The 19,973-nt window shown below is 39.8% G+C and overlaps 1 protein-coding gene across 2 annotated transcripts; it reads right to left on the bottom strand.

The window, feature by feature from the left end:
• Positions 1 to 1,906: 1,906 nt before the first annotated feature.
• LOC143889418 (Leucine-rich receptor-like protein kinase family protein) lies at positions 1,907 to 9,501 on the bottom strand. 2 transcript variants are annotated; one of them, XM_077393614.1, is made up of 4 exons: positions 9,081 to 9,501; positions 8,844 to 8,981; positions 3,324 to 5,922; positions 1,907 to 2,543 (listed from the first exon to the last, which is right to left on the bottom strand). In XM_077393614.1, exons 3-4 carry the CDS (start codon positions 5,908 to 5,910, stop codon positions 2,191 to 2,193), a joined length of 2,940 nt encoding a protein of 979 aa, XP_077249729.1. In that variant the 5' UTR covers positions 5,911 to 5,922; positions 8,844 to 8,981; positions 9,081 to 9,501; the 3' UTR covers positions 1,907 to 2,190. The 2 variants fall into 2 exon arrangements, with proteins under 2 accessions (XP_077249729.1, XP_077249728.1); XM_077393613.1 differs by lacking the exon at positions 8,844 to 8,981.
• Between the last annotated feature and the right edge of the window lie 10,472 nt (positions 9,502 to 19,973).

Raw genomic sequence — 19,973 nt, 5'->3', positions numbered from 1 at the left:
CCATGGTTTGGATCATCCTATGGTGTGGTTCGTACTAATTTAGGCCCCACCCATATTTTTGAAAATGAAGTGTACCGTCCAGACCATAGGATGATGCGAGCCGTCCATTTGATGGGCCACAATGTAAATAGGTTGTGCCCCAAAAATCATTTCCGTATGATGATCACAACCCTACAATCTATAGAGGTTGCATAAGATGTTTTATGGCCCATCAAATGGACGGTTTGGATTATCCTATGACATGGTATGGGTGGGGCCTACGTTGTTCAAAGATGGGCCCACCAACTTTTCGTGTTGTGTGTGTGGAGAGAGAGAGAGCTAGCGGTCAAATGATGGGAAAGCTGGAGAATGAGTTGCTACATGGAACCAACCATTCATGAATGGGTTCTCCAGTTATTTTTGCTGCCGAGAATGAGAATGAGAAAATCTAAATGATGTATTTTGGCAACTAGATCCGACCAGCCCGTTTCTCCCATTTCCAAGGCCATAATAAAATGCAGAAATGAAAATTTTCAAAGCGATTCTTATTCGCTTCAAAAGCGATTCTGAGTCACTTCATAAGATTCTCATTACCCCGTTTCTTCCTGGTGTTTTTCAGGAGAGAATGAGAAGCCTTACCCCGAAGGCCCGCAGCACTTGTCATTCTCCTTCTTTTTAGTGGACAAAATGGATGAAAAAAAAGAGAGAAGAATGAGAATCAGAAACAGGAGAATGAGAGAGTGCAGCGGTGTAGCTTCTGAGATAATTTATTACAAAGCCAACTGAAACAAATGCATTCCCATCCATCAGATTAGTATCTACTGAAATCAACGGTGTAGCTTCTCCTAGTGAAGCCCTGGACATTTTCTTTTAGATCAAGGGGCTAGGAACATCTGATCAAGGTGGGACCAATAGCAATGGTTCAAACTTGTGGCGCCATATTGGACCCGAGCACTTTATACACATAGGTCCCAGAGGTGGGAAAAATAATCAGAGGCATCATTATCAGGATAACATTCTTCCAAACAGACCATTGGGATCTTAATGATCACTGTTTTTGGGTCCCACATGGGTGCATGAATGTGTAGATCGAGCCATTGATTCAATTTTTGGGAATTTTGATTGAGCTTTAACCATAAGATCAGGTTGGGTTTGGATTGATTCTAATTTATTTATTTTGGTGACCCATGCCTAATTTTACTAAAAAATTCCCGTAAACCGCGGCCCTTTGATGTCTGATTCTCAAAATCCAAAACGAATGGGGCCTATGGCCTTGTGTTTTAGATTGTGAGTCCAGAATTGATTATTGGACTAAAAATTGATTATTTACATAAACTAATCCAACTAGAAGACTACATTCTGTAACCATACAAAACTCTTCCTCTTTCCTAATCCTATGATTTTGAAGACTACATACTGTGAATATCATCAGTCAGCTACAAAATTGGTCATGGGCCGAACCAAATATGATCGGTTTGCAAAGCTAATTATCACATTTGATGGATTATTATGTCTCAAATCAAAGCATGAAGAAATTTTCCTTGCTCAACTCCTTGTAATGCTTTAAGCTGAGATGACCAAGTGAAACCCATCTTAGATCCCTTCTCTAACCAAGATCATACTAAATTTGGGAGACAACTTCTGAAGCAAAATCACATCTAACAATATCCACGCCCCCAAAAAAGAGAATGACACCATCTTCATCAGTACTACAAGTGGGCCAGAAGGAGGAGAAGATTGGGTCTGGGCATGTTTGAAACTCAAGATTGACAGGGTAGATGTTTGGGCTTAAGGTTTCAGCCCCGTTTAAAATTAATGTCAGTTTTGCCCAAAAATTAATGGGCCCAATATGTCCCTACCCAACCCCTACGAGAGCCTGAAATCAGTAATCAGTTTAGTGTAGTAACTGCAAAAGATACATAAAATATATGAAAACAGTTCCAAACCAACAGTATTGAATAGTTCATAGGCAAAAAAATTGTTTTTCCTAAGAACATTTACATACTTCAATAGACAAAAGCAGCTATAAGCCTACAATCTTCTTATTATACAAAACATCACAGACCCAACAGTTCCCTAATTGGTCTAACTATATTCCTCAAAACAGCTATGCGATATAGAAATTTGATTGAACAAAACACGCTTGTGAGGAGTAGATAAAGGCATGCAAATTCTGATTACCAACAGTAAAGACATATAGAAAGAGAACCATCAATATTTACCAGAGTGCTTCTCTCTGGCTGTGTCGGTGCAAGGATCCGCATCAATAAGCATCTTCACCACCTCTCTCATGGTAGGACGCAGATATGGCAGTTTAGTTGTACAAAGAAGAGCAACTTTCATGAACTTGACCATTTCTTCTTCAAATGTATCAGACACTCTATGGTCAAGAATTTGAACGGCATCTTTTCGTTCAATGGCACGAGTCGAAACCCAATAGACAATGTCTTTTCCTTCACCAAATTCAGGTTCAATTGGACCCCGGCCAGTTACTAATTCTAATAAGACGACACCGAAACTATAGACATCGCACTTCTCCGTCACTTTCACAGAGTATGCAAGTTCTGAAAAGAGAATAAAACAAAAAACAACAACAATATGAGTTTAGCACATGTTCTAGTTTCAAGACATAAATATAAGCTCAAGAGTGATGGAATATGTTGTGAAGCATTTGATATAACCTAACATACCCATCTGCACAGATATATCTTCATACATAAAATTGAAGGGTCACTAAGGCCACCATGAAAAAAATAATCCATGGAATATAAGTGGGGACAGTTGTGAGACATAGGCAGGAGAGGCAGAAACTTGAGGTGGTGGGTGTGAGGGGGCATGAAAAGCTCCTAAAAACCAGGAAAATAAAAAACCAATTTCCAATAGGTGTTAAAAAAAATTTAACTTGTTTTTAGGCATCTTTTTATGCTATCTCGACTCCCACCCACTTAGAAACCATGAAAATTATCCCATGGAATATTCGTGGGCCTAACTGTAAAAGATGAGCTGAGGAGGTAGCACAAGTTGAGAGAGCATGGAGTGAGCATGAAAAATCCCAACAAAACAGTTAAAAATATACACTACAAATTGGGTTTTTCCCCCTGTTTTCCTGGGGATTTTCATGCTCACCTCACTCCCATTCTCATCTCCCCTTCTGTATCCATCTCTAACAACTGCCCCCACTAATGTTTCATAGAATAATTTTTCATGGTTGCCAAACATTCCCTAAAACAGAGAACTTAAAGAGTAACATATATTACTAGCGCTATATCATCTACAATGTAGTTTTATTCCTAAACTCAAAGAAGCAGAAACACGAAGTGCAATACACTTAAAAAAAAACTCACCAGGAGCAATGTAACCATGAGTACCAGCAAAACAGCTCGAATCCGATCCCCCCGAAGACTGTTCCAAAGTCTTAGCAATCCCAAAATCGGCAATCTTTGCTTCATAATCCTCATCAAGTAAAATGTTGGTCGATTTTATGTCTCTATGAATAACAGATGGAGAACAATCATGGTGAAGATATGCAATACCCTTTGCAGCTCCAACAGCAATTCTGTACCGGTGTATCCAATCCAACTCCGGCTGCCCACTCTTGATTTCCCGACGAAGAGCTTGAAACAAATTTCCATTAGCCATGTAATCAAACACCAGAAAATTTGATCCCCCTCTCATCAAACAGGCGTAAAGTTTCAGTATATTGCGATGTCTAATCTTCCCCAAAATCTCCATCTCTGTGGTCAAAACTTTCACTCCATTTCCTTTCCATAGCTGCTTCACGGCGAACGTTTCTCCATCCTTCTTCAAATCCAATCGATAAACGTTCCCCGTACCTCCACTTCCAATGAGTTTTGCCTCCTCCAAATTACATATCTCATCCACATCAAATTCCTTTTGATGGAAAGACTCAAGTTTCCAATTTGGATCTTTTTCTAGCCTTCCAAGATCACTCTCTTTCTCAGATTCAATGAGCTTGAAGCTTCGGTAACTCACGAGAACTAGTCCCGCAAAACCAATAACCATGACTAATGATATGACACAGATTAAAACCAGAGTCTTGCCTTTTTTGTGTTTATGGCTTGGATTGCAAGTAGCGATTTCAAAATTTCCCTGGTTTTTAACCTGTTGGTCGATACAGAGCCCCGTGTTGCCATCAAACGCTTGCCCTCCAGCGATCACGAGAAGCTCAGAAGGAACCCTACCTGACAACTGGTTTTTGGATAGATCGAAAGAACTTAGTTTCAATGTCTGCAAGTCCTCTGGGATCAGACCCGAAAGCTGGTTTTGGGATAGATTCAAAGAGTTCAAAGAGCTCAAGAGGGACAATGATTCTGGAATAGTACCAGTCAGAGAATTTTCAGCTAAATTCAAATCAACCAATCTAGAGCAATTACTAAGTTCCAATGGTATCGACCCCGTTAGCGAGTTTCTTTCCAAATGCAATGATGATAGCTGGTTCAAGTTTCCAATTTGAGAGGGTATTTTACCAGAAAAGGAATTGTTATAGGCAGTAAGTTTCTGTAACTGCACTAGTTTACCAAGTTCCACTGGAAGCTCACCAGTGAACTTATTGTTCTCTAAAGCCAGCTCATTCAAGCTAGTTGAAATCCCTAAATCAGATGAAATCCCCCCAATAAAACCATTATCTGCGAAATCTATGATACTAGCATTAGGTAGTCCCCAAATCCCATTTGGTATCCTCCCAAATAAGCGATTTTGACTGATCCTAAACCTTAACAAAGACTTGCATTTGACATAATCATCGGGTAATTCCCCCGAAAAGCCATTATCCAATGCAAGCAAGTAATTTAGTTTGTTGTTTTCGCATAAGAACCTCGGGAATGGTCCAGAAAACTGATTCTCGGATATATCAATAGTGTTGAGCGGCGAGAACCGCCCGAGATTCACTGGAAACTCCCCCGAAAATTGATTTCTATATATAGAAAGCGCAGAGAGATACTTCAAGTCACCGAACTCCTTGGGAATTTCGCCTGTGAATTGGTTTTCGAATAACTGGAAAACCACCAAATTTGACAGATCACCGATCCCAACCGGCAACGTACCAGTCATTTGATTATGAGATATGTCAAATTCTCGTAACAAAGTCAAGCTCACGAAGTCCGGTGGGATTTCTCCGGTAAAGTTGTTCACATAGAGCTCGATCTTGACGAGATTTTTTAACCCCGTAATTGCTTTTGGGAATTTCCCTGAGAGGCTGTTGGTGGAAAAATCTAGGGTTTGTAAAGATTCCAATCCAAAAATCGAGTTGGGGATCTCACCGGTAAAATTACAATTGGCCAAGTAAATCAACGTCAAGTTCTTCAAATTCCCTAAACTTTCTGGAATCACGCCCTCATCAAAGCTATTCTTAGCGAGACTCAGTGAAACCAACCCCGTTAATTTGGTGACCCATGTGGGGAACTTGCCGGAGAAGTGGTTTTCCGACAAGTCAAGAACCCTCAAGTTTTTCAGTGGCGACAAATCGGGTATGAGACCGGTAAAATTGTTATGGGAGAGAGTGAGATTTTGAAGACTAGTGCAATTAGTTAATTGGATAGGAAGATTGCCTGAAATTGAGTTTGATTTGAGGTTTAGAGTAGTCAAGCTTAGGAGCATGGAAATGGAGGGGGAAAGGGTTCCGGCGAGGGATCGGCTTGCAAGGGAGATTTCGGTGACTAAACCAGAAGTACAAGAAATCCCAGAGAAAGTACAAGGGGATTCAGAGTCCTTCCAGCTTTCCAAGGAATTCATAGGGTCTTTTAACTGTTTTTTGAATTCCAGGAGGGCTCGGGTCTGGACCGAGGAGGCAGATGGCGGGAAAAGGGAGAGTATGAAAAGGGTCGTTAAGAGAGGGAGAAAAAGAGGGCGCCTCGCCATTGATGAGGAATTCGAGGGTAAAACAGTCATTCCACACCTTCGCTGGGCCCACATGAGATAAGAAATCTGTAGAAGAGGCACAAACAGAAACGATCAGTAGCAGTTTTCTCGCGAGAAATTACACCCGAGAAAATGAAAAAAAATCAGCTTTTGATGTTGACACTACCTGTTTTGATAATTGCACGAACTCAGCTTGTCTTTTATAATTTAAAAAGCTGTCAAAAGTCTATTACAGTTCCAAAAAAATGCTCTAGGAAGCTAACTAAATGGAAAAGACAAGCTGAGATTGTGCAATCATTTAAGCACGGTAGTGCTAAACTGCTAATATCAGTGTCCTTAAAAGTCAGATGGAGTTAGGAAATATATCAGCAGTAGGGGTGCAAGTTTGGCCCTGACCCGCGCTGAGCCCAAACAGGGTCAGGGTTGGATTTTCTAACCCTGAGGGCGGGTGAGGGTACTTTTTTTTTTTACCCTGACTCAAGTCGAGTGGGTTTTGGCTTAATGCCTAGGGTACCTTGACCCGGCCCGGCCCGGAGTTTTCTACTATAGAATTGAACTATCTGTGCATGTTTCTTTTGCTAGTGTTTTCTATTATCTAGGATTTAAGTTTCTTTAGATTATTATTATTATTAATTGTCTCTGTTGCCCGCATGTTGTTGAATTCATATTGTCTTATTTTGTTCCCCTTCTCTGTTTATTGATCATTTTGTTCCATATGATAAGTGGTTGCTTTATTTTTGGCACTCTTAACAGGTATTTGCACTAGGGTCAATTAGGGTCGGGTCGGGCCGGGCCGGCCCTGCGCAATCAAGGCCAATCAGGGCGGGCTAGAGCCAGCACAATACCCTGTAGGGAGGGTAATGGGTTGAGGTTTTCCGGCCCTGACTCAGGGTCAGGGCGGGTCAGGGCCGAGATAATGGGATCCAGGGTTGGGCTAGGGTATTGAAAAACCCGACCTGTTGCAGCCCCAATAAGCACCACTACGTTTTTATAATGGCCCTACTTTGTTTCACACTTTTTAATTATCTTTTCATAGCTTTTACTCGAGATGACACAGCATCCAATTTAAAAACCAAGTGAGTAGTGTCATTATCATAATATAGTAGTGCGGATTTCTTTTTTCAGCCTCCACTTTCTTTTTTTATACAAACCAAGTCAGTAATGTCATTATCAAAATAAATTAGTAATGTCATTATCAAAATAATTTAGTAAATATCGGGTTGGGACCCACACACTGAGGTGCAGGAAACAAGTGGGTCCTACTTGAATGGACACCCATAGAGCAACAAAGAAGTGGGTCCTACCGATTTACTCCTTGACTTTAAGAAATTGGTATTGACACCCACTTAAGATATCCTTTTTCGATTTCTTTTTAACTTTTAACATATAAAGACAAACTAACAGAAACGTGTCATCTCAAATTTTACAGGGTCCCACTTGGGCAAAACTGACAAAGAGCGTCATGTCTCAAGAAGGGTGGCTTTTAGGCTCTTTCCTAACAGTCAAGTTTTATGCCGCACAAAGACAAAGTAGATGTGATCGAACCGCTGATCTCATCAACGCACCAACATCCATCCCAACGCCATCATCAGCACTAGGGGTGCAAGTTTGGCCCTATCAGCCCTGACCTGCCTGAGCCCAAACAGGGTCAGGGCTGGATTTTCCAACCCTGAGGGCGGGTCAGGATTCTTTTTTTTAGACCCTGACTCAGGTCAGGTCGGGTCGGGTCTGGTTCTGGGTTAATGCCTCGGATACCGACCCGGCCCAATCCTAAATTTTCTATTATAGAATTGAACCATCTGTGCATGCTTCTTTTGCTAATGTTTTCTATTATCTTGGATTGATGTTTCTTTATATTATTATTATTTATTGTTTCTGTTGCCCGTCGTGTTGTTGAATTCATATTGTCTTATTTTGTTCCCTTTCTCTGTTTATTGATCATTTTGTTCTATATGATAAGTGGTTATTTTATTTTTAGCACTCTTAACATGTATTTGCACTAGGGTCAATTAGGGCCGGGCCGGCCCAATCAGGGCGGGCCAGGGCCAGCACTGAGCCCTGTAGGGTGGGCAATGGGTTGCGATTTTTCAGGGTCAGGGCCGAGATAATGGGATCCAGGGTTGGGCTAGGGTTTTGAAAAACCCGACCCTGTTGCAGCCCTAATCAGCACCGTGATAATTAAAGGATCTTAGCCGCTTAGAAAATCCTAACCGTTAATTTTCTTAGATTCCAATCTAAAAGGTTGGGATTTCAGTTCGGCATGGGACCGGGACCATATTAATCACATCACGAAGGTCAAAAACAGTAAATAAGTAGGAGGCGAGTGTCGGTAGCAGAAACGTAAAAAGGTATGAGGAGAAAAATAAAATAAAAAAGGAGAAGATTAGAGAAAGAGTGTCAGTGGAGGAAGAAGCGCGTTGAAAAGTTTCAAAGAACAATCAAAACGGCTTTGAAACTACGTAATTTTGTTGATTTTTTATTTATTTTCTTTTCCGGTTTTTATATGATGTAAGCCGTAAAGTCCAGTATTTTTCCAAAAAAAGTACTGCACGTGCGGCGACACCATAGGATGATCCAAACCGTCCATTTTGATTGGCCACAACGTAAATAAGTTGTACACTAAAAAATCATTTCTGTAGGATGATCCTAACCTTCCGATCTATAGACGTTTCCAAATAAGCAGTTCGTCTATAGAAATAATGTTTTTGGAGCACAAGTTATTTACGTGACACATCAAATGGACGGCTTAGATCATGCTATGACAGCTGCTACAAAATCTAAAAATTTCGATTTTTTCTACCAATTGCGGACACCTTCTCTGATTAATCGATTCTTGATAGATTCGGAAATCTTAAGAAGGAAAAGAAATCAAGAATTTTGGGTTCAGACCGCCAATCTTTAATTACACCAGAATCATTTTCTATTTTTAGAACACAAAAATAAGTTTTAAGAGGTTAATACAAACCCCAGAAGAACAGAATACATACCCTATTATAGATCGTATGGCTAGGATTATCCTATACAATTCATCTATAGATTGAAGGGCTAGGATCATCCCATGGAAATGAATTTTTGGGCACAACCTATTTACGTTGTGACCCATCAAATGGACCGTTTAGATCATCCTGTGGAATAAGCCGTACAGTACTTCGAGATTAAAAAAAATCATAAGAGTTGTAGAAGAAGAAAAAACCTATTTTTTTGGGTAGGACGAAGACTCTTACCAGAGAACCACAAATTCTCGCTATGCAATTCCTTTTCCCGATCTCCTTTTAGAACTTCCTTCAGCTTTAGAGCTCCAAAATACCCACAGAAACCCAAACTTTCTCTGGGATTCTCTTGGAATCTTTCAAGAAAAACTTTAGAAATGTCTGAGGAAATCGATGGATTGGGGAACATAGAAATGCCCCAAGAAACTTCGATGGAAATTCTCAGAATCTAACCAATTCGGGAGCTGTAATTCCTCAATTAATCTCCCAAAAATGCTTCCAGAATCATGCAAGGACCAAAAAATATTCTTCCAACTGAAATCACAGTTTCCCATAAAAGAGAAATCTCTCCCTCTGTCTCCCTCTGCCTCTCCCTCTCTAAAAATGGAGGAAGGAAAGTGAGCAACACCTCATACCTCGAAAATCTCATAAAAATCTAATTCAGATATGTTATTTATTTCGTTATTATGAAATGACGATTCTACCCATACCATTTCTAATATTGGCAAATGCTTATCTCTGCTTTCCTTATCAACACTCCTCCGATCGACTCCACCCAGTTGTCGTTTCACCAGTTGGGTGAAATGACTATTATGCCGCCTTGGAATCTAATGTCCACATATCGGGAATTGATATATTCGCCACCCATTTTTTACCTGGGTCAGCCCACTCTGGTGTATTTTACTATTTATGAGTCTATGACTACTCTTTCACAATAGATTGGGCTGTCTCAGGTAAAAATGGGGGTGAATATGTCATTTCCCCTACATATTTTTGAACTTTGACATGGCATGAGGACAAAATTCGGAAAGGGTGGCACGAAAGCCAAATCATCCTGACCATTCATCCAACCGAAAAGACAGTGGAGCCCACATAATTGCGTAAGTTAAACCATTCAGTTGTTTGCCCTGGCGTAGATAGCCCCATGCCCCTAACATCTTTTCTATAGGATGACCTAGCCCTCTTATCTTCTGCGTATAAATGATTTTGATCATCCAAATATGTCATGTGGGTCCGAAATTGGAAGGTTAGGATCATCCAATGGAGGAGATTTTTGTTGCACAACCTATCTATATCAGGGCCCAACAAATGAATGGTTTAGATCATCCAATCATGTAGGTCCCGCTATACCTTGGGCATGTACATGTGGCTACAGAGCCGCCCACCATATAAAACCTTCCCATTATACACTGGCTGGGATGATCCAAAAAGTTCATTTGTTTGGCCACAACATAATTAAGTTTTATCACGTAGATCATCTCAATAGGCCTAAGATCTATAGAGGTTTCGGTAATGTGCAGTCCCTCTGCAGATAACAAGGTTAGGATCATCCTTTGAACTGAACCCCACATTACTTAAAAAAGAGGGAAAAATACACTGAGACCCCCTATGGTTTCGGACACATTCAGCTTGACCCCAAAAGTTTAAAAAGTTATAAGTAGACCCCCTGTGGTTTCATTGGGTTTTTAAGCTGGACGGAGCTGACGGCGTGGGGGAAAAGACCAAAGTGTCCTCGTCTTTCCCAACTGAAAATTAGGGTTTTCATACTTGAAAACTAAAAATCGAGGTTTAATGCAAACCCTTGTTGATTTATCAACATAAGCCCTCCATTTAGGAGTTTTATTTGTCTTCATTTACATCATTATAATGATTTGCATAATAACCCTAATATTTTAGGGCTTTATTTTTTGTTTTTATCAAAGTTTTTTTCTTGAAATGTGGGTTTAATGTAGCCGTGGGGTGGGGTTCGATTGTCCGTGGTGGAGGTGATTTGCATAATAACCCTAATATTTTAGGGCTTTATTTTTTGTTTTTATCAAAGTTTTTTTCTTGAAATGTGGGTTTAATGTAGCCGTGGGGTGGGGTTTGATTGTCCGTGGTGGAGGTGACGGCGGTGGCTGGAGATGGCGATGGCAGAGGTGGCCGAAGGTGGCGACGAAGGGCGGTGGCCGGAGGGGCGATGGCGGCCGTGAGAAATGGCGTAACCCTAATCCCTCTGCAAATGAGGGTATTTCTGTCCTCAAAATATTAACCGTGGTTAGTTTTAGGACGGATAGTTGATGGAGGGGGTGTACTTGTCACGTTTTGAAACCACAGGGGGTCTACTTGTAACTTTTAAAACTTTTGAAGTCAAGTTGAATGTGTCAGAACCAGGGGGTCTAAGTGTATTTTCCCTTAAAAAAAAATGGACCTCGTGTATACAGCATATCAAATTTTCGAATGCGGACACCTCACCCGATGTATTGAGAATATTTCTAGATAGTCTTGGGGAAATGATATATTTGCCTCTCTTTTTTACTTGGGACAGCCCCCCCCCCCCCCCCCCCCCAATTTGTATTATAACTACTACTTTTATATTAGAGCTTAGGGGTGGACATGGTTCGGGTCCAACCTGAAGAACCAAACCGGCCTATTGGATTCGGCTCGGTTCTGAAAATATGTGGTACAGTTCTGGTTCCAAAATTTTGGAACCGTCGGTTTTCATTTCGGTTCTAGGTTTGGGGTCTTGGGACCAAGAACCGAATTGAGCCGATATATCAAATTGTAGATTTTCAAACTTAAGCAAATATGGGCCATTGGATTGAGTGAGGCTGGAAGGGAGCGTTAAAACCAATACTTTTTTATTTTCGTTAAAAATAAGAGAAGAGGGGGGCTGAACTCGGAAGAAGCTAATTGGATTTTTTCAAGAAATTCAAATAGAGAAATTGATCTTGGCCAATGGCCTTTCACTTCAAATGGACAGCAAACATCAAAGAAAGGGTGAGGGTTAGCCAATGAAGGTGATACAAAAAGGGGCTTTTCACATTTTGGATAAACTACTTTGACTCTCCTATAAATAAATAAAAAAGCTGCGTAAAACCAGAACCGAGCCGAACCAACTCAATGAAGTTCCATGGTTCGGTTCTGGTTCTGGTTCTGGTTCTGGTTCCCAATATTGGGAATCGATAGGGATTGCCTATAACCAAACCAACCCGAACCATGTCCACCCCTATTAGAAGGGGCTATCCTAAGTAAATAAAAAGGGGGTGAATATACCGTTCCCTTATTCCTAATTTTCTGCATATCGGCCGATATTTTCATAACGCTCGCCCGTGCCGTACGAAATGATACAAAGGAGAGTTTTGTCCAACCGACATACATATTTTTTATTTGTTTTATCTAAAGCCTAATAATAAAGAGTTTGTTTGGGAGAGTGACCATCATTGTCATATCATATAATTGCAGATGGGGCTTTACAACTAGTAAGAAATTTAATAGTATATCTTTTGTCTTTATATGTTTGAGGTTTTAATGTTTAAAATCACTTGAGATTTAGCTGGCTTTTCCACTAAAAAATTTAGGCATTTCCACTCATGTCTAATTTTAAGCGTGCAACCCTAGTAAGGGATTTGCTATGCAATGTTCTCTCTCCTGCAAAAGTCAGCTGTGAAATGGCTTTATGAGAAATTGCCTAGCAAATCCTCCCTAATTCCATATACATTGTCCAATTTTAAGGGGAATGATATATTCTCCTTCTTGTCTTGCGTGGGCCACCCCTTTCTAGTGTAAAAAGAGTACACATAAATGCACTGAAGGGGTGGCCTAGGGAAGAAATCATGTGATGAATGGGCAGACAAGCTCATTTTCATCATCCCACTCTTGATATTTGATCCAACAGCTACACACATCATGACTTCGTTCGAACAAAACGTTACTCCCTTGGCCCATTCAATGGACCAAAGGAGTAAGGGGGAGTTATGATGGGACACAAATACGGCTGTGTTCCCAGATATCGCCACGTGTCATCAGTGCACGAGCAGAGCCTAATCATCATGAAGAAGGGCGTTGGAAAACGACAAAGACCACACAATCATGACATGTGTCACCCTCCCGCCGCTCAGGCCTCATCATCACAAATTATGGAAGGAAATGGCCGCCAAAGCCATGCGCGCCGGCGAAGCAGGGGACGGCCCAATCCTGCAAAAGAAGGTTTTCTCTCCATAATGATGCAAAGGGCCGCGCGCCTCCCTTTAAAATGGAGGAAAAGGAAGAAGAGAGGGGCGCTGGCTTTGAAAAAAGGACTTTACCCATTCTCCACTCCGGACACTGGGAAAAGAGGTGAGGCAACGACAGAGGAGGCTAGGAACTCAATCCTACTCTCCCTGCTAGTCCCCTCCAACCCACTCACTCACGCACCCAGAAAAGATTCCGCACGCTGCCCCTGATAACCCTGATCGAAACCCCTTCCCCCTCTCGCTGTTCTTTATATTGATTGGTCGAAGGATCTGACTTGGGTGTCGAAGTGGTCGTCCGGGACCCACCCCGGACCCCCTGACCCCCTTTGTTTGTGATTGCAGACCCCGCGGAGGTCCTCTACCGACCGCGCAATCACAGACCCTGATTCAGATGCCATCAGATTTTGATGTTGATGGTGAGTTCAAGTACTCTCACGGTGATGAGGTGAGACAAGTCACCAAGGAGGGAGACACTTTAAGCCCATAGAATTGATGTGAGAATTCATCTAAACTTATCAGGGGAGATGCTCCTAGTAAACATCCAATGGCGAATAGTCCATGAATATGAGGAAATTATCTGAAGGTTGAAAACCCAAGCTTAGATTTCAATATGGAGCATCTAATGGCTTCTTAAAAGTATTGCCAAACAATAGTGTAGGAGTTGAACCATGTCAAGTGTCCACAGAGACATCACCCCACTAGTTAACGGGAATTGTCGGCAGATACAAAAATACAGGCAATTTCATTTAGGCCCTGTTTGGATTGCAAGAAAAACATTTTTGACGGGAAATCTTTTTCTTGGGAAATTTTTTACCTTCCATGATTTAGAGGAAAAATATATGATTATGGTTAATTTAGAGGGATATCGTCAAATGCTCCTCTGAATAAAAATTGTACAGGTTTAGTTCAACTTGTGTTTTTTTTTTCTGTGTGTAAATAGTATTGGAAATTTTAGTAATGTTTTTCCATTCCGAACTTTCCCCAAAATTTCCTGCAATCCAAACTGGGCCTTAGGCTTCGTTTCTTTTGACGTAAAATGGGCGTAAATCAAAATTTACCCATTTTATATGGAAAAAATGAGTGTAAAATTTGTTTTATGCCCAATATACAGCGAAAGAAACTGAGCCTTGCCAGAATAGGAGTAAAAAGAAGATAGTAGGAGTAGTTGCTACTTAATCTTAACTTGACTTCCAATAAATGAAACCTAGGAGGTTAGGATGGTATTACATGAACAGACATAGAAATTATAGTTTAATGTAATAAATTATATCTCTCATTTTCTAAATGGGTCAGCCCAAACCTAATTTACCTTGTATTAAAAGAGAATAAGAAGTAGAGAAAAGAGTAAATCACTGAGGTGAGTGCAATTTTTGCTTCTTTTTTAAGTGCATGTTCAATGTTTATTACACAAAGAATGCTATAAAGGAAGTCACTTTGTCTGTTGCAATGGAGATGGTTTTTGGGTTACAATCTATATACGTTGTGGTCCAACAAATGAAGGGTTTGGATTATCCTATGAAGTGGGCCCCACTGTACTTTTTGAAAAATACTGGACTTCACGCATTTGGCCTTACTCTAAAATGATGTGATGCTCTTGTATCTCTCTAGTTTCCCATGTGATTGGCATACTTTGTTATTTGTTTCCATCTGTGATCTGTCTATAGAAAGGTCCCATTCAAGGCACAACTCAGCTAGTTCATATATTGTCTGATGATTTGTATTTAAATTCTCTTCATTGAGAGATGATAATGGCACTCCCTTGAGGTGGTAATAGCCCTACTCATTTTATCAAAGCTAAACACTTTTCTAATTAGCTCTCAGCTAATTAGAGAAGGTACACAAGAAAGACAGGAGTGCCATTATTTAAGGAAAAATATATCAAGGTGAAAAGCTGTTATTAGTTGATACAACTTTTCAGCAATAAACACGATTAAAGGTGTCGAAATTAAGACTAATGTCAGTATCATCACATTTTAATATTGGCATTTCTCACTTTGTTTTACACTCTTTAATTAAGCTTTTCACGGGTGTTTCACTGCTTAGTTGGCCACCACGGCCCATCAGAGAACAATCAAACACAGTAAGTAGTGCCATTATCAAAAAGGCAGTGTGAATATCAGACCTTCCAAACTTCCATTGTGGAGGAGGAGATATAGGCTTCTCTATATGGGTGAAAATTGAAAATGATTGTTCCACCCCTTTCTGTTTGTCTTTTTACTAAAAATACTCCATGCAGACTACACTAGTGTGGTGCCACTTTTGAATGATCTGAACCGTTCATTTGAGAGGCCTTGCTTTGGATTCCTTTAGCCCAAAATACTCCAAAACAAGATCTATCAAACGGACGGTTCAGATCTCTCAAAGGTAGATCAACTGTTAAATTCACGTTGCTTGAAAAATCATATGAAAACTCATTCTCCTACAACCAGTGGGTTCTTGACTTATTATTATGTAGGCATGTCGGCAAGAGAGATTATACCCTCCTGTTTTGATAAATGCACGCACTTCTTTATTTTTAACCCTCCAAGAGATCCCCCGTCTAGTGTAAAAGAGTAGTCATAAGACTCATAAATACACTTGAGGGGGCTGTCCCAAGTAAAAGAGGGGCAAATATATCGCTTCTCTTGTGGTTATTAATCAGATCAAAGGATCCGATCATATCCACGTGGCACCGTGGGCCCAAAAGTTGGACTTTTAGGAAAGAGCATAAAAGCCACTATCTTTGTAGCAGTTTTCAAGTTTAAAAATGAAGAAGAGGGTGTTTAACAACGGGAAGTGATATCAGCACGACCATATTTTAATAGTTGCACTAACCCAGCTTGTCTTTTCTGCTTTAATTGGCTTGTGGGTGCTTTTTGGGAAGTGTAATAAGTAATAACCTTTGACATCTCTTTAAACAAAAAAGACAAGATGAGTTAGTTCAGATATCAAAACATGGTTGTGCTGATATCATTTCAACTTAACAACAACTAGGTGTAAATATTGAGTTCGAGTCCTCAATGTAAGGTGAATTATCAAATACTAGCTGGGTGTTCTACATAAATAGAGGGGTAATTACGTCATTTAACTCTTTGATTTTCCAGATGCTGATGTAACGATGGGGCCCATTAACAGTGGGAACGTGTGAAAATACAAAAGCATCAGAGTACGAAAGTGGTGTGCACACTGAGTTAACCCACTGTCAAAATCATTGACTTGAGTGGGCCCCATCAAAACACGGACTGCTAAATAGAAGACTAGCTTTATATCTCTCATTATTGTCTTCAGCGTTCTGTTTGGATTGCAAGAAAAACATTTCTGAAATTTTTATTCTCTGGCCTGTTTGGATTGCTAGAAAAACATTTCTGGTGGATAATATTTCTATTTCTACAATTTAGAGGATAATCATGTAATTATAGTTAATTTAGAGGGATATTATCATAAATTGAAGGTGCCTCTAAAGAAACATCGAATAGGTTTGTTTCATGTTATCTTTTTTCAAGTGTAAAAAAACTAATAAAATGTAGAGATTTTTTTCTTTTCCAAATTTTTTCAAAAAAGTCCTTCAAATATTAGGGATGCCTTAGGGCATGTTCGGCAACGCTTCTCATTCTCGTCTAAAGATTCACGCGGAAACGGAGTGATGAGAAATTTTAGAAACGGTTATTTATCACAAGTCGTTCGTTCAAATATTAGGGATGCCTTAGGGCATGTTCGGCAACACTTCTCATTCTCGTCTAAAGAATCACGCGGAAACGGAGTGATGAGAAATTTTAGAAACAGCTATTTATCACAAGTCGTTCAAATATTAGGGATGCCTTAGGGCATGTTCGGCAACACTTCTCATTCTCGTCTAATGAATCAAGTGGAAACGGAGTGATGAGAAATTTTAGAAACGGTTATTTATCACTTCGAGGAATCCTATTTTTTAGTCGACAGAGTAGCAGAAATTTTGGAAATGAACCTTAGCAGATCACGCAGCCGAACAGGATTTTTGAGATTTTTTTGGCTTTCGTCATTCTCCACGCCTAAAAAAGGGGAAAATCCCGTAAAAGAATAGTTGCCGAACACACCCTTAGGTTACAATTTTGATTCCATTCCTATTGTTCTTATTCTTATTCTTGATTTTTGTCTCAAGGCTTCTCATCTTCGAGGTTTTGTGAGACCAAAATAGCTCGATCTTCCTTCCATAAGGATCCAAAAGTAAACTTTTTTTTTTACTGTTTTATATATTTTTACATGAAAATATTTGAAAAACAGATAAGATGTAGACATGTAATGTATTCTTGACTAGAATTTGTTTATAGAGGATACATCATTTGTAATTTGACTAGCTTTTGAGGTAGTGGAGAAGCTTGAACAAAACTGTGACATTACTGAAGAGTTAGTGCATTCCTTCTCAACTTGCATATTCAAAATTAAGAATTTGGATTTCTGATTACTATCCCAATGAAAGCGATCAAATTTGGAAAACATATTTACAACCTTGTCTAGTTTAATGAGCATGACTATGGAAAAAGTAGACGCCCTCTCACGGGAGCAGCCACCTCATGAATGAAGACAAAATCTGCTGACAAGTGAGCCTGTGTGGCTGCTCTTACATTCAACAGACCATACGCGAAAATGCCTTCTGCGATGGACGCTAGCAAATACCAAGTTTTAATATACTACCTAGCTATTTTTTGCTTCTTTTTTTTTTCATTGTTTCCTCTGAAAAGGCCCAGCCAATAAAAAAGAGAACAGCTGACATCAATGAAATATATAAGGTGGAAGAAAGTGCCATGTTGATATTGTATCCTTCACAAAAAGATGGAGATGAAAACAAGGCATCACGAGAAGATCACCAGCTACATTTCCTTTTTGAAGGTGTGTTGAACTGACAGAAATGTAAAAGGTGGTCTTCTCTTTAAGACTCTTTGGCCTATTTAGAGTTCAAAGTCATGGTCAATTGTGGTATATTCCCACTCCTCCAGACTCCCGTGGCCCACCACTTTCACATTCCATGGCCAGAATCTTCTAGGGTTGATGAAAGTGGCCTAATTTTCTTTCTTTTTCTTAATAAAAGAAATATCACTAAGTAAAACATCCACAGATAGGACCCCACATCAAACAATCCAATTCACACCAAAAATTAGTGCTCATCCATATGTTGTCACTGTACAAAATGGGCCCACCAACTTGATGCCAGATGCTTGGTTTATTGTGAACGGGCCCCACTACACAGCACTACTGAAGAGGATTTCATTCTTTTAGAACAAATTCTAATTTAGATCCTATTAGGTCATGTTTGGTGACAATGAAATTAATTTCCATGGAATATTAGTTTATCAAGTGGTGAGAGAGGGATAGGGAGGGTGGGAGAAGGAGAGATTTGAGAGGGACATAAATGAGGAGATGGTGAGAAGCGGCTAATACATTAGGAAAAAGAATGAATTAATGCATATGAAAGCTCAGATACATTCATTCATGGCAACAAAAACTTTTCATACAACAAACCAGTCTTATATTATTTGCTTTTTATTGATGAATGATTAGTAGGTAGAAAGATAAGCCTCTTCCCTGCCTGAAAAGGCCCACCACCCATACATTCACCACCATTATGCATGAACATGGGTGGCAGAGTGGCCCACAGAGCTCCTGTTTCTCTTATTAGCTTCCCTTCTATGCATAGTTTAAGGTCTCTCAGTGTCGGTCATCTGTTGGGATTACACCTAACTTTTGGCATGTGTGAGCATGCCACAACAAAATTTCCCTGGATTCGTTTCACTAAGAAAAACATTTTTGACTGACTTTCTAGAATTTAGAGGGAAATTATATGATTGTGGTTAATTTAGAGGGAAATTATCATAAATTGAAGGTCCCTCTCAGTAAAAATTGAATAGGGTTGGTTCAAGTAATTTCTTCTGTGTAAAAAAAGAAAATTTAGAAATATTTTTTTGTAAAAAAAGAAATACTTTAGATCAAACAATGGAAAACTAGGAGATTCTGTATAAGTTTTTCTTTTCCAAACTTTTCTACAGAATTCCTACAATCCAAACAGAGACATAATGGAAAACAAAATTTCTAAGTTTCACAGAACAAAATGGAAACAAAATGTGGATTATTAAAAAAGTATTGCTAACAGGGGGCACAACCTTACCTTAATATGATGAGGCACCCTGCTCTTATATAATGGGACCCAAATTTTGTGATCCGGACCTCTGTCCGTCTGATGGGCATGCTGCTGACCTTGATAGATTCACCTTCTCTTCTTCCCAGAGGCCACCTCTTGTAGTGTAAAAAGAGTAGTCGTAGATGCACTAGTGTAAAAAGGGGCGAATATATCACTTCCCTATTGAATATCACTGAGGATTGTATGAATGGCATGATGTTTGGGTATTGGAGATCCAATGTAGGGCCTATCAGATGGACAGTTAAGATAAAAAAAGAAAAAAAGGTGGGTCCAAGAAAGTAATAGTCATAGGTTCTCGACCTATCACATGGCGATTACCGACAGAAGGGAGAGGGAAAGGGCGCCATCTTGGTAAACCAAGTTTCAGAAATTACTTCATTCCTTGGAATAAATACAAACTTTCCTCTGCCCATTGATGGCAATTATTCCATACTTGTTGCCCTACTAAATAAGGAAGTCTACTAGCTAGGTAACTTAGACTAAAACATTAGGTAACTTAAACCATAGTAGCTGGAAACTCCATGGGCAGGTGGGAAACTCATTTCCCGTAAAACACGTTTCCGAAGAGTGATGAAAAAATTGGGGAACATTTCCGAAACGCATGGAAAACATGAGAAACTTATGTGAAAGGTGTGATAAACATATGGAAAACTTTTTTTGCCATTCACAAAACTCGTAGAAAACGCACTGAAACGTGTGCGAAACTTATGAAAATGGATTTGGAAAAAAAAAAAAACACACAAAAAAATTGTGGAATATAAA

The sequence above is a fragment of the Tasmannia lanceolata genome, unplaced genomic scaffold (genome assembly GCF_043159265.1).
Source record: "Tasmannia lanceolata isolate RefF3 unplaced genomic scaffold, GAP_Taslan_0.1 ptg000013l, whole genome shotgun sequence".
NCBI lineage: Eukaryota > Viridiplantae > Streptophyta > Magnoliopsida > Canellales > Winteraceae > Tasmannia > Tasmannia lanceolata.
Note: the sequence above shows the minus strand (reverse complement) of the source record. Positions and strands in the feature narration are given on the sequence as shown.

Bases quoted from the DNA above. Each gene is read 5' to 3' on its own strand.
- LOC143889418 (XM_077393614.1), bottom strand. From the start codon at position 5,910: ATGTGGGCCCAGCGAAGGTGTGGAATGACTGTTTTACCCTCGAATTCC. The intron at 2,544-3,323 runs GTGAGTTTTTTT...TTCTCTTTTCAG, and splicing joins TCATGGTTACATTGCTCCTG to AACTTGCATACTCTGTGAAA.